The sequence below is a fragment of the Enhydra lutris genome, unplaced genomic scaffold (assembly GCF_002288905.1).
Source record: "Enhydra lutris kenyoni isolate GAN:26980312 unplaced genomic scaffold, ASM228890v2 scaffoldscaffold20, whole genome shotgun sequence".
NCBI lineage: Eukaryota > Metazoa > Chordata > Mammalia > Carnivora > Mustelidae > Enhydra > Enhydra lutris.
The window spans coordinates 15,022,370-15,038,234 of NW_019154104.1; the positions used below are offsets into that span (position 1 = coordinate 15,022,370).

The 15,865-nt window shown below is 38.8% G+C and overlaps 1 protein-coding gene across 6 annotated transcripts in view; it reads right to left on the reverse strand.

Annotated features, from left to right (window-relative positions):
* LOC111148522 (neurexin-3-beta) overlaps nt 1–15,865 on the reverse strand; it is a 1,534,880-nt gene that overhangs the window by 370,796 nt on the left and 1,148,219 nt on the right. For all 6 annotated transcript variants that reach the window (XM_022505142.1, XM_022505141.1, XM_022505143.1 and 3 more), the window contains one exon: nt 4,309–4,490. In XM_022505142.1, the coding sequence (XP_022360850.1) occupies nt 4,309–4,490 (182 nt within the window). The remainder of the gene's footprint in view (nt 1–4,308; nt 4,491–15,865) is intronic.

The following is a 15,865-nucleotide window of genomic DNA, read 5'->3' on the forward strand; positions in this document are numbered from 1 at the left end:
GAGAGAGAAAAAAAGGGAGAAAGAAAGAAAGAATCAAAGAAAGAAAGAGAGAGAGAGAGAGAGAGAAGAGTCTCTGGTCCTTTGGCCAAAACAACAGATAGTCTGAGCAAACTGAAATGGGAAAAAAATCCTTTACCTACAGCACATACCCCCACCCCATCTTGGTGCCCCTTTCTTTACACCAGTTCTTCACCCAGAGGCACCAATGCCTTCATTCTGCTCAAGCTTCCTCCTGCTCTCTACCCAAATGTCATATGCCCCCCAATCTATCATGCTTCTTTCTCCCCAACCCTCCATGAAAAACTCAAATTCTGTTCAATCAGCTGACCTTGGCCTGGTGTGAGAAGGATCATACCAAGACTAACAACTTTGAACCAACTGGCAAATGATTCAAGGGCTGCCAGTGGAGAAGGAGTTTAAGAAGATGCTAATTTTCCTAAAGAGTTTTTAATGTGTGGGCATCTCAGGATGACAAAGGGAAAGAAGGTGGAAAGTTCAAGGATAGGATCTCAGGTAGCCCAGAGCAAGGGTCATCCATACAGCATCCATCCTTCCACAAAGTCCCATTTCGGCGCAGGGGGCAGACTCGCCCACTGGAAGCCGGGACTGCTGCCTACTGCCTTTGCCTGCTGCTCTCAGAAGTCTCTCTACCCACTGTAAAGCTCGAAGTGACGAAGTGAGAGGCCCTCAGACCTGGCCAACAAGAAAAAGCCTCTTTGCCATTCCTGCTCCGGGGACTCCACAGCAAGCAGGCCCGTTCTAGAGAGGGTGCTCACCTCAGGGTCAGACTCCTTGGTGTTCTTGGAAACACATTTTTCTCTTTCCTCAAACAGGCTACTAAATGGGTGGTGAAAAGGACTTGTTCCAATGACAGAGTTACTGCGGCTCAAAAACTTTCAGGAATTCCTAGGACTTGCCTTCAATACCAGCTTATAAAATACACATTCTCAATCTCTCTCGCTCTCCCTCCCCCTCTTTCTTTACCATGCACCTGCACCCTCCTCCCTCTCCCCGCCCAGCCACTTGCTAATTACTGAGTTTATACTTGTTTTTGAGTGACTTATGAGCTTGAAAATCATCCAGAAGAGCATCAAAGTACTCCTAGTTGTTTCCAGAATCAACAGCCACTGGAAGAATGACGCTTGCCCATGTATGACCCCTTGCTGGGAGCACATCTCCAACAGGATAGGTCCTCTTCCCCAAGCCCAATGCCTCCTCCCTCCCCTTGACCCTGGAATCTACCCTGGCTCCCTCTCCTCTCTGTGTCTGCTTTCACTTCTTCTTTTCCTCTGGTGGGTTTCTCTTCTAGGTAAACTGCAAACAGGAATGGATCCTTTTGCCTCCTGCCCAACCCTTTCCACTTTCCTTAATGGTCCTTAAATTATTTTCTTTTAGAGCAATGTTCTTTAACACAAGGAAACAAGCCACATGCATTAAACAAATCCATGCTTTGTAGATTTTAAGTCACGCAGAAGTATCTTAGTCGGTATTTATGGCTTCATGTTCCTGGTGCACTTATGTCAATGTCCAAAACAAGAAGAAGGTTTTGGAATCAAGTCTTTTGATCTACCTGGATTCCTTTATTCCTGAGTGTGGTTTTTTTTGGTGTTGTTTTTTTTGTTTGTTTTGTTTTGTTTTTGTTTTGTGTGGGGGGGGCTGTTTGTTTTGTTTGTTTGTTTGTTTTTTGCTCTGCCTCAGACCTCAGGTTTTATCACGAGTTCTTTACGTCTCTATGAAAAAGTTTGCAGCCTAGGGCAGGGGTCACCAAGGTATAGCCCACAGCTTGCTTTTATAAATGAATTAAGACTGGAATACAGTCACATAGGTTTTTTGGTTTTGGTTTTGGTTTGTTTGTTTGTTTGTTTGTTTTTTGTTTTTGTTTTTATCTCTGGTAGACACCAGAGAAAATTCACTAGGAAATAAAAAACAGTTTTTAATTATTAGATCAATGAAGTGATCCCATATTCAAGAGACCCATGAGCATGTCTGGACCATTCTAGAAGGATATGGTTTCTCCACCTCATAGCTGTCTATCTTTTCTCTAAGGAGGTCAGATGACGTCCATTGATTAAAAGCAATCTGTTGGGGTTTTCTAAAACGGTTAAGCAATGATATAGCATCACTAGAAAAGGTCCACAGGACCCAAGTGGGTCTACACATTTTGATGCAAAATTTATTCTTTTTTTGCTGTTAAAAATATTAAAACAGAATGCTACAGTTCCTCCTAGAAATTCCCAGGATCCTCATATCCCTTTTATAAAAACAAAACATTTTATGTACACTTTCAGAAAATAAGAAACATTTCTCTTCAAGGTAAGGATGCTCTAAAACACGAATGGGGAGAAATGGATAAACCAGTAGCGTATTATCTGATTCAGAGAAGATGCTCATGGCTGTGCCAAATCATATTTTTCTTAGTAAGTCACACCGAACAAAAAAAGAAGACAAATCACCATGAAAATGCAAGTGAGCTGGTAATAATAGCCTAGTTATAGCTGCCATGAAATAGTCATTAAGTTATATGCAGCATAAATCTCACTGAGTTTTGTAAATTATGGTGGTTTTTAGAGGCCAAATAAAGATAAACCATACAAATGATGGCTGCTTTTCTCTGTGCTCCCTGGCATGACTTTCTCAAACGCTTAAGCTCAGGCTCATAGGACCATATGGTTCTTGAAGCATCTGAGAAAGCGTAAAGGTTCACAACTCCATCAAGACCCCTCTTTCACATCTTAAAGGTGATTGTTCCTAACCAGCCCTTCCCTGCGCTCTTGCCTGGTTCGGGCTCACACTCAGTCCGGACAGGCTTCCGGCTCAAGCCTTACACTTCTAGCTGCTCCTGTTTCCAAGGCATATTGGAAGAGCAGGTGCTGGAGATGGGCAGCGCTGGCAGGCTGAACTGGCTGCTGGCGGTTCCAGCCAGCCCCGGAGACCAGCAATAAAATCCCACTCTCTGCCTCCTCAGTAGACCGGCACATTAGCAAGACTCCGATCCAAAGATGCCCAGGAAAATGTTCCTTCTCCTCCCTTTTGAAGGTTGGTGGTAATCCCCAGTTGATCTTTCCTCGCAACTGCTTTTTCCCCCTGCTATTTAAACTGAATTCTTATTGCTCCAAATTAAATCCATTCTTTCTGGCCTTGTCATTGCTAACTAATGAGAACAATTCCTCTCTTTGCTCCTGGTAGCTGCACTTTGGGTACTTATGGATGAGAATCATATCCTTCCTTAGCCTACTTTCCTAACTGCAGACCGCACAGGTGATAAAATGGGTTAATTGTTGCTATAAAAATATTTTCTATCCTCATAACAAAGTAATTTTTTCCTCCAAATCATTTTCATTTCTTGGAATTGCACTGTGTTCTTAATAATCTGCAGTGACTGAGGTTGCAGTCCTGTTGGGCTTAGATATACAAGCAAAATGTTGGATATACAATACACATGAATAGAGCAATCCTGGCTGATTGTGCTATCTCCTTTTGCCCCACCCACTCTGGCCTCGGTTTTTATCATGGTTTTTACACCCTTACGAGGAAGTCTGTAGCCTAGAGCAGGGGTCATCCAAGTAGAGCCTTCAATCTGCCCTTTTTTTTTTTTTTTCTTTTTTAAGGAGGTTCCATGCCCAGTGTAAAGCCCAAAGCAGGGCTTGAACTCACAACCCTGAGATCAAGACCTGAACCAAAATCAAGAGTCAGATGCTGAACCAACTGAGCCACCCGGGCCCCCCTGCAGACTGTTTTTGTAAAATAAATTTTTATTGGAATAGAGCCACATACGTTTCTTAAAAGCATGTTATCTGTGGCTGTTTTCACATTATAACAGCAGAGCTGAGGGGCTCTCACAGAGACTGTATCACTTGTGAAGCCCAAAATACTTGCCGTCTGGCCCTTTACAGAAACACTTCACTGACCCCCAGCATAGACGGTCAACTAGTAAAACCCAACTGGGCTTTACTACTTGCACCAGGTTCGGGAGAAGTACCGGGTAAATCTCTCATTTACACCCAGGCAGTCTGCTAAACATTTCACGACAGGCCAAACCACACAGCCGGGAAGGGAGTCTGGACTGAAAGTGTTTCTCATAGTTTATTCCCAAAGTACCCCACGGGCATCAAGGTTCACTTCTTAAAGGGACAAAAGAGGCTTGACATAGAGACTAACCCAGGGCTACGGCTCCAACACATGTAGGCAATTTTTACAATCATGTGCCCCTTTGCTGAGTCCATCTAGAACGTTCCGTTGCATTCATCTGGCTCAACGACTCACACCAGCAGAAAGACAAAGAAATCCAGGCCAAGGCCTGGTACTCACTATGTGAAGCTGGAGGAAGTCGCCGAGGCCCGGAGCACTGTCGATGCGCACCAAGATGCCATCCTTCACGGTGGTGCTGAAGCCCACAGCCAGGCGGTCCGAACGCGTGCTGGGCCGATCATTGGCCGGCCAGGTGTAGAGGATGAGGCCTCCGCTTTTCCCAAAGATGTACGTAGCGCCAGCTGCGAAAGCAAGGAGAGAGGGAGCCATCAGGGCGTGTACCGTGTGTCCCCAGCTACAGTCACACTGTGGAGACTCTGCACAGACAGCTACGGAGAGGAAACGACCCCCACACGCGGGTGGTATTTGGTTACTGAGAGGGATGGCATCCAAGGTCTCGGATGGCGGCTGTCACCCTAAATTAAAGACGCAGGCAAAATGAATTAATAACAAAGCAGATGTTAGCGAGAGACACCCCTAACATCTTCACTTCCCGCTGTATAATGGCAGAGGACAAGTAAGATGCTGTGTCTGGAAACGTGGGTATGTTGTGACAAACAACTTTTCTGATCTCAGCAGCAGAATGAATTTTCCATCTTGGCTAGGACAGGCATGAGAGAGAAAATTAGTTCCCCAACCTCTTAGCTCCCAGAACATTCTGGTCTGTGTTGTTGGGAGCCGTTCCGGGAATGCCTTGCAAGACTGGACGTAAGGTGTAAGTCCAAAGCCATCATCCTTTTCACACCGGTACCTGCTACCACCCCCACAGAAAAGCAAGCTGGAGCCTGAGAAAATCAAGTTCTGCATTTTCCTATTTCACTCTTACACTGCTATAAAAAATGTGAAAAAAATTAACCCCAGAAGCATTTTAAAAATTAATTTATTTCCCTAGTGATGGTATTTATCTGGTATAATATAACAGCTTCCCTCTCTTCTCCAAACTAAATTTCAAAAAGGAAATATAGAAGACATAGAAAAAAAAAAAAACTCACAAGAACGAATTTGGAACAAAATGGTATTGCCACTTAGGAATAATGGGTTTATCAATGTTTTTAGTATTTACTGCCTTTTCACTCTTATTATTTACAAAGCCAGAGATTAGTAAGATTATATTAATTTAAAAATACTCAGAAAATAAACAGGAAGAAAAATAAAGAAAATATTTGCAACTCATAAATCTTAAAAGTCTGTTGTTAAAAACGAGTTTTTAAATCAAAATTTGGAAGAAAGCATTCAGATTTGGTAGCCGGAACAGACTACATCACTGTAGTTTCTACGGCCATCTGTCTGTTCCCCATAGTGAGTACTTCCATACGTTACTCATCTCAAAGTTCAAAGACTATTTGACAGCAGATCTTCTTGTGTGTTCCCACTGAACATGGTCCAATTCTTAAAACTATTTTAAAGCAACATTAGATAAGCATTCAGATTTCTTCAACTTTCCTAAAAATCTCCAGCACTGGTTCACATTTAGTCTACAGGGAATATTGGGTTGAATTATGTTGTGTGAAGAAAAAAAAGAGTTATGCAACTTGTTTAGAAATAATAAAGTCAACTGCTACGAGGCTAGAATTAGGAGTATATGTCATAGGTCATCCTTATTTTAAGCACTAAGCCACATTGTACTCTGTGGCATAAAGAATCTAATTTGTCCTTTTTTCAAATGTCACTATTCCAGTCCCTCCAATATGCCCAGTTTGTATATTACGTGTAGCATAACATTATCTTCCTTCTATGAATGTCTGGATCCTGAGGTGATAGCATCTAATAAGACCTCTGCCGTCATCTGGAGAATTTGGGATTGTGGTGTGAAAGTTTATGGTTAATTCTATGTGTAAAACCATATTTGCTCCTCACCATCCACAGATACCCTCAATGCTTCTTAAAATTAGAAATATGGACATCATGATTTACCCTTGATGTCTATCCATCTGTGAGGAATTTAAATAATTCCCTTTCCTGTAGATGATTACAAATGTCATCGCCACCCTCTTCATTCTTTATTTGGAAAACTGAAGGTTACTCAGTGATCAATGTATAGAATCACCAAAAATGCAAATCACCCTGTGACATTTTGTGGCAATTTATAAAATCTTACCCTATTTTATCCTAAATATGTAGTGGATTCTGGTACAGAGATAAATTCATACTCTATCAGGAAATTATTTTATCACTTTGTTACAAAAAGAACAAGTCCAAAGTTGATAACAGCAACACATATGCCTGGTGTTTTACAATTTAAAAAACCTTTCCAAATTCATTAGCTGGATCTTCATGACAGTTCTATGGGATATTTCGTTTGTTAACAATGTTTGGAAACAGAGACCCGAGCTTCTGCCTTAAATAAATGGCACCTCTTCAAGTCTCCTGCTTTCCCTCCTACCTCCAAAAGCCTGTCTTCACCATACGCCAATTATAGCTTAATAAAATTATACCATAAACTATACCAGTGGTGATGCAAAGTTGACTATACTTTATTCTTTTCCCATGTTCCTATAAGACCAAAATAGAATGAAAACAAAGCCATAGCTTCCAAACATGGCATATTTTCAAAAGCTAGTCTGGCCTTCTAACCATACAAATAAATGTACAAACCTTCTACTCTGCTTATATTTTTTATCCACTGACTATTCAGTAATTCTTGATATAAAGAATATAAAGAGGAAGAATGTTTTAAAAGATAAATACACAACTTCTTATATCTAGTGGGTAGGAGGTCATCATGGCTTTACATTTTAAATAAACAAAGAACAAAACCTCACTATGATAACCTCAGGGTAGATCAAAAATCAGTCTTAAAAATTATTTTGATTGCTTTTTTGTTCTGAATTTAGGATGCCACTATGTTAGAGCATTCTAACTTTGTAGATGGAAAAGGGTAAAAAAGTACAAAGCCCTAAGCATATGGCTTATATGGCCATGTGGCAATAAATCTTAAAATATGTATTTTTTATATCAAATGTCCTAGGAAGGGTAAATAAAGACCCTGAATGCTCCCATAGTTCAATGTTGGCTTTAAAGCCAATAAAATATAAAATTAATATTTACAACTCTCTACCCTGAAAACCTGTTATTTTTTATCCTTCTTTAGTTAGCTTTGCTATTTTGCATGGTTTTTAAAGATAAATATGCACTTTCTGCTAATTTTAATATAAAATGCCTAGAATCCTAGGGGGAACATGGACTTATTTTGCTTTACATTTTCAAATTAAAAAGTTAATTTTGTTATTTTAAAATGTGGCTTACAAATCAATATTTGGGGACCATCCTAAGAACTGTAAGAATCCTCCTTAATTCATTAAAGATTTTCATTTCCAAGCCATGCAATATCACATCACATGCTTTCTCCCCTGAGCCTAGTTTCTCTGACTATTGGTTTCTTGCTGTGCTAAGTAGGCTGGTGCAAAGATCATACTCCATTTATTAATAATCAGAACCTTGCTGGCAAAAAGTGATCAATTCAACTGAAGAAAAACTGCTATGGTGGCATTTTGACAATTTAACATTGTAGGATTTGCAAGTTTGCAAGCATCTGAGATTGCTGAATGCCAATCACAGAGTATTTCAGGAATGACCTCTTCACATTGTCACCTTAACCAAGATATGTATACACACCGTTTTCAAACAGTCAACCAATCTACCATGTTATTTAATATGCAACTTCTTTTGTTTCAAAAGCACCAAAAAATGGGTTTTTATAATTGGCAAGCTGTTTACTGTAATGGGGCTGATGGTGATTTTGGCAGAGACAGGTATGTGAGGGTATGGAATATGTATGTTTTGGGGTGTTTTCTTGTGTGGGATTCATTGGGGGGAAGATGAGCATAGGACAGGCTCCACTGAGATCATTAAGGACTCCTGGGAAACAGTTTTATGTAGCTTTACAACAAGCTGGTTAAACAGATGATTGATGGTTTCTCAACGAGAATAAAAGATAAAATTTTTTCTAGGTCATACATTTCTCCAAGAAATAGCTCTTAAATCTGTGGCATATATTACCGCTTATTTTACTAAAATTTAATATAATTATTGCTGGCAACTTAACACTTCCTTATTTAGACCATTTGGATAATTATTACTTCTGTTGTTTTGACTTCTTAACCTCATGGTCCTGTCATTATGATACTGTTTTCTATTCTTATATCCAAGTAGCATATTATTTCTTTTTGGCAATTACCAATAGAAATAGAATCATAGACTTGTCTAGGACTCATATTTGATATAAAAATAATAATTAGGTGCCTTGTTAGCACAGTAGGTAGCGCATCAGTCTTATAAAAATAATATATACATACATATGTGTATGTATATACATATGCATATCTGTGTGTAAGAAATAAGGAAAGTTTAGTTAGAAAACATAGTAGACTACCTGGAATTAATTTATTATTTTCTTCATCAAATAATTATAGATAAAAGGCTCCAGAAATGCATCTAAATGTAATGTTGGTTGTTTAATTATGTCTAAAAAAAAAGAAACCAAAGCATATCAGCTTTCCCTGAAATTATTTTTGGTTGGTGTTGAAATGGAACAATGCGAGCATCTCCCAGGGGAAACCTGAGAAAATTAAATTTAAAGCAAACTAGATCATTTACGCAGGGACAAATATAGCATGTAGAATAATAAATTAAGTAATAAAATGAATATAATCCTTGCTGTGCAAACCATCTGATAGGTAAACCAGGGTAAGAAACAAGAAGTCAGACCCCCTTCTCCAGTGCTCTTTGAACACTGCCTGAGAACTCAGTGTAAAATCTCATGACGTCAAGGTACTATACCTGCCTTCCTCTATTACTCAGGCCCTTCGTTCCTCATTTCTATTGTAATACTCTTTCATCAACCTTAGCCACGTTTGTGTTCTTTACTGTGAATTGGTAAATCCTTTTGGAAAACAGATGGACTATCAATGGCATAAAATATATCTCGTCTGTAGAGGTAGTTATTGCTCCTCACTTAAAACTACCTTTTATTCAGATCAATTAGCCAGATAGCTAACACAACCAAAATGGAAAGACGGAAATGACCCACAACTCTCCTAGCAAATGGAGATGTAAAGCTCAAGGATCTCAAAAACACTGATGGTCTGGGGGAAAAAAAAAAAAAAAAAAAAAAAAAAAATATATATATATATAGTTTCTTTGTTTCTTTTGCTCAGTTCGCTCTATAGTTCCCCTTACACACACCCCTGGCTGTTCAGGGAGTGATCATCACAGCAGGACCTTCTACGTTCTTAGCACTGAATGGTTTTCAGATTGTTTTCTTGGGAGTATCTCATTTGCTGCCACTTTCTCCAATACCCACTGAAATGTCAATGGCAAACATTTTCATTTGAACAAAACAGAAAATAAAGACTAAGGGGATTAAGTGATTTGACCTGGTGTTAAGGGGTGAAGCTGAGAGTAGAAGCAGAGCTCCCCTTCCTTGAGTCTGCCCTCATTTGCCCTCATCCAGCTGTCCAGCTAGCCCATAGCATGAGGCGTCCCGAAAGGAATCCCCAAAAGGGTCCCCGGGGACCAAGAGCTCCACAAGAAGGAGGAAGCGAATAGTGGATAGAAAAACTATGAACAAAACCTCTGCACTACAGAGGAAGCCTCTCGGGAGTACAAAGTAAGTGATACAGATTTTACAAACAGTCCTGCAATGCATTTATTGAATGGATGGTTTATTATGATCTATTTTGTCGACTCTGAATTTTTTGAAATAAACACCAAAACTGATGATAAAGAAGCCTTAAATAAAGCAAAACTGAAGGGACAGAATGTTCGGAGAAAAATTTCATCTATTTTAAAGAACATCCTTTATCTTTGGCAAAGAAATGATCATATTTACTGCTCAGCTAACTGAAAAACTGACAACATTGTCTGAGTCAAATAAATAATCAGGGAGCGCCAAGCCCCATTTCTTAAACACTGCTCAGGCAAGGCGAGGGTTCCCTCCATCTGGGACAATTTTCTTCCTCTTTCTTGAAAGAAGAATGATTAAAAGCAAAGGGCATTAAGCCAGGAAACACACAGGCAACATTTCAGAGCATGTTCGAGTATTCTCAAAGAAAAATTGCAACTCAAAGACTTCCTAGCAGAACCAATACTGGTTTAGTTTGGTACAAAATCTGCTTGGTAATCTTGAAATTCAAACTTGTGCACAGGGTGAATTATATATAATTCACCAATGCCAAAGCCTCCATAGAAGCTGGTAGGAGAAAAATATAAAACCAATAAAATTCTACCTATTAACCTATTTCTTTTTTAGAAATAAGAAAGTACACCACTATTTAATTCTGGTACTAAGTATTATAAAAAAGAACCATGCTTCATCAATGATTACATGTACAAGCCCTATTTTGGCAAAGATGCTTGGTTTGACCTTTTCATGGGAATATTATCATGAATTTTCCAGGGGATCTTAAGAGGAGCCAAATAATTACGCTATTTCCAAAACTGTACCAACAATTGAGATGGCCTCCTGCTATGATTTCTTTCTTTCTTTTTTTTTTAAAGATTTTATTTATTTATTTGACGACAGAGATCACAAGTAGGCAGAGAGGCAGGCAGAGACAGAGGAGAAGCCGGCTCCCTGCTGAGCAGAGAGCCTGATGCGGGGCTCGATCCCAGGACCCTGAGATCATGACCTGAGCCGAAGGCAGAGGCTTAACCCACTGAGCCACCCAGACACCGCCCTGCTATGATTTCTTAAGCACACGTGTACCCCCCAAATTCTGAGTAAAATAAAATCACACAGAGTTTCCAGGCACATTCAGGACTGCTAACAAACATATGACACTTTCTGAATCTCAGAGATAATGACATTTTTAGAAACACATTACATCAAAAATATTTTTACAGTTATTTTTACTTATCACATTCTAGGACTCTTCCACTAGGAAAAAACTGATTAGTGATAGAGATTACAAACATTTTCCACATTCAAAGTGATCTAAAAATAAAGCCTCCAGGGATACACTTAAATTCGCTTTGGTTAAAAAAGAATTTTCATAAACTCATTGTTATTGTTGTTGTTGTTTGGGATAATTAATTTATTCACAAGTCTTTGTGCTTAACAATACTAATACTAATATTAATACTAACATTAACATTTCTGCTAACTATATGTATGAATCATTTATTATATAATACACCATGATACAATATTGCAAATTCCCATCCCTTTGCCCTTTAGATATTTTTGGTGTATCAGTTTGTTAGGGCTACCATAAAAAAGTAACACAAACTGTATGGCTTCAACAAAAGAAATTTACGCCCTACGAGTCTGGAGGCTAGAATTCTGATATTGAGGTGTCAGAAAGGTTGATTCTTTCAAAAAGGGCTGTTTTCTTCCTGTGTCATCGCAAGGCCTCCTCGCAATATTCTAATTTCTTCTTCTTTTTTTCCAAAGATTTTATTTATTTATTTATTTGACAGATAGAGAGGCAGGCAGAGAGAGAGAGGAGGAAGCAGAGAGAGAGAGGAAGAAGCTCTCTCTCTCTCTGAGCAGAGAGCCCAATGCAGGGCTTGATCCCAGGACCCTGGGATATGACCTGAGCCAAAGGCAGACACTTAATGACTGAGCCACCCAGGCCCCCCACTAATCTCTTCATCTTAAAAGGACACCACCTATATTGGATTAGCAACCCCCTCCCCACCTTTTTAGAGACCTTATCTCCAATTACGTGACATTCTAAGATACTAGGGGTTACAACTTCAACATACAAATTTTGGAGACACACAATTCAGCCCATAACAGTTACTTTCCCAGTTTTAAAGGTGAGGGAAGCTGTAGATTGGGGTGAAATAACTTGTTTAAGATCTAGTAGATTCAGGGATTTAATTGAGATTTACATAACTCAACGATCTACATTCCTTTCTTTATGCCAAGCTGTATCCCTAATATGTTTACTTTTTCTGTGTATTTGAGTGAAGAGATGGTGATGAAGATGAGAAGAAGGACAATGTTTTCCTAACATGTCCCCAAAAAGCAAGGAAAAGCAAAACAAAAGAAACCACAAAAAAGATGGAAACTCAATGCCTTCATGATAGAAATGACAGTCTAGGGGTGATCATTTTATTTAAATGGCAGTGGGTTAATATGAGCTTGTTCTCTGCAAAGAGTGTAAAGCAAGGTCAGACAGTAGGCTGCTTCTCATTAATTACACCATACTCCTAAAAATCTAAATTCTGAAGGGGTGGACTCTATATAAGGTTTATTTCAGAAAGTATTTCACAGCCAATTTAATTTAACTTTCATAACCAAGCTTGTTTCTTATATAGCAAAACAAATAAGTCCTAGGAAATTGCAAAATCCTCAGGTTTAAGGAAATAAATATTAAGTTTTATTGTCAAACAAAATGAAAATCCAGAACCCTTCTGTACCATGAGCTCCTGGAGGACAGGGCTGTTTAATTTATCTCTCTATCAACACTGAATGCTCAGGATATAAATGCTATTGAATTAATCAATAAAACCTGGTTCACCTATACTTTCATATCTTCACACTGTCATTCAGGTATCTGTCCATTAATTCTTCTCAGCTTTTTGTCATTTCATCTCAATGTGGAAATATTTTATAAATACTCATCAATGAGGGTTCACAACATTTCCCAGGTGGAAAACAGAGCTTCCAATTTATAAAAGAAAGCCAAACACAAAAATGTTTAAATAATTTTTCTTTGGTGACCTTTTGGCAAGCTCAGAGAAGAAAATCACACCCATCTTTCATCAAATTGGTTTATGTTACCCCTTAGTCCTAAATCACATGGCAAACTGTTTTTAGTAATATTCATATATATATATATATATATATATATATATATATATATACATATACACACACACACACACACATATATATACATATATGTATGCATACATATATATATGAATACATCTTAGATTTAACCAACAAGAATATACAGTAGAAAAGGAAAGCAACATATTTAAGAATAGCAATGTCATTATTCTATTTTACATATCATTGGGCAAAGACAATATATACATTTGTCCTTGGGCAAAATATAAATGAATGAAAAGAAAAATAAAAATGATCATTTTATAATTACTCATCAGACTTTTCTGTAGCATTTTTTTAGAAACTCGTTCTTTCTGATGACATCTCATGGGACATAGAATAAAAGGGAGGTTCAGAGCACATTCATCTGCCTCCTTTCCCTCTTTTTATTCCACAGCTTTGAAATACCTTCCCTATTGCTCTTCAAATAAGAGCAATCAAGGGATTTCTAAGTACTGAATATTCTCCAAAAAAGAAATACAGATGAAGAGAAGTTGCTTATTTCTAGTGCTTTGATTTAAATGCTGGATTTATATGGAGTTCACACTTTCATGGAACCAGTGACGATAAACAGAAGACTTTGGTATATTTGTGCCTCTAATTCTTAAAACATGATTTTCCTGGAAAAGTTAGCTAATATTTTTAAGAGTATTGACTCTTCGATGAGATACAGATCCTTAATCATAGAACCCATGTCAGAATTAAGCAAAAGGAAGAAACTTCAACTATTATGGTCCCTTCTCCTATTCTATAACAATCATTTAGCTTCACTGTGTCTCAGTTTCCCCACTATTAAGAGGTGATGATACTTCTCTTACCACCTCATCTCAAAAAAGTGCCATTTACTATAGCACCAAGAACCATAAGATACCTGGGAATAAACCTAACCAAAAAGGTAAAGGATCTGTACTCGAGGAACTACAGAACACTCATGAAAGAAATTGAAGAAGACACAAAAAGATGGAAGACCATTCCATGCTCTTGGATCGGAAGAATAAACATTGTTAAAATGTCTATACTGCCTAGAGCAATCTATACTTTTAATGCCATTCCGATCAAAATTCCACCGGTATTTTTCAAAGAGCTGGAGCAAATAATCCAAAAATTTGTATGGAATCAGAAGAGACCCCGAATCGCTAAGGAAATGTTGAAAAACAAAAATAAAACTGGCGGCATCATGTTACCTGATTTCAAGCTTTACTACAAAGCTGTGATCACCAAGACAGCATGGTACTGGCATAAAAACAGACACACAGACCAGTGGAACAGAGTAAAGAGCCCAGATATGGACCCTCAACTCTATGGTCAAATAATCTTCGACAAAACAGGAAAAAATATACAGTGGAAAAAAGACAGTCTTTTCAATAAATGGTGCTGGGAAAACTGGACAGCTATATGTAGAAGAATGAAACTCGACCATTCTCTTACACTGTACACAAAGATAAACTCAAAATGGATAAAAGACCTCAACGTGAGACAGGAATCCATCAGAATCCTAGAGGAGAATATAGGCAGTAACCTCTTCGATATCAACCACAGCAACTTCTTTCAAGATATGTCTCCAAAGGCAAAGGAAACAAAAGCGAAAATGAACTTTTGGGACTTCATCAAAATCAAAAGCTTCTGCACAGCAAAGGAAACAGTCAACAAAACAAAGAGGCAACCCACGGAATGGGAGAAGATATTTGCAAATGACAGTACAGACAAAAGGTTGATTGATATCCAGGATCTATAAAGAACTCCTCAAACTCAACACACACAAAACAGACAATCATATCAACAAATGGGCAGAAGATATGAACAGACACTTCTCCAATGAAGACGTACAAATGGCTATAGGACACATGAAGAAATGTTCATCATCACTAGCCATCAGGGACATTCAAATTAAAACCACATTGAGATACCACCTTACACCAGTTAGAATGGCCAAAATTAGCAAGACAGGAAACAACATGTGTTGGAGGGGATGTGGAGAAAGGGGAACCCTCTTACACTGTTGGTGGGAATGCAAGTTGGTGCAGCCACTTTGGAAAGCAGTGTGGAGATTCCTCAAGAAATTAAAACTAGAGCTTCCCTATGACCCTGCAATTGCACTACTGGGTATTTACCCCAAAGATACAGATGTAGTGAAAAGAAGGGCCATCTGTACCCCAATGTTTATAGCAGCAATGGCCACGGTCGCCAAACTGTGGAAAGAACCAAGATGCCCTTCAACGGATGAATGGATAAGGAAGATGCGGTCCATATACACTATGGAGTATTATGCCTCCATCAGAAAGGATGAATACCCAACTTTTGTAGCAACATGGACGGGACTGGAAGAGATGATGCTGAGTGAAATAAGTCAAGCAGAGAGAGTCAATTATCATATGGTTTCACTTATTTGTGGAGCATAACAAATAGCATGGAGGACAAGGGGAGATGGAGAGGAGAAGGGAGTTGAGGGAAATTGGAAGGGGAGGTGAACCATGAGAGACTATGGACTCTGAAAAACAATCTGAGGGTTTTGAAGGGGCAGGGGGTGGGAGGTTGGGGGAACCAGGTGGTGGGTATTGGAGAGGGCACGCATTGCATGGAGCACTAGGTGTGGTGCAAAAACAATGAATACTGTTACGCTGAAAATAAATTTAAAAAATTTAAAAAATATATATATATATAAGTAAATATAGGCACCTGGGTGGCTCAGCGGGTTAAGCCTCTGCATTCAACTCAGGTCATGATCTCGGGGTCCTGGGATAGAGCGCCGCATCAGGCTCTCTGCTCAGCAGGGAGTCTGCTTCCCACCCCCACCTGCCTCTCTGCCTACTTGTGATCTCTGTCAAATAAATTTTA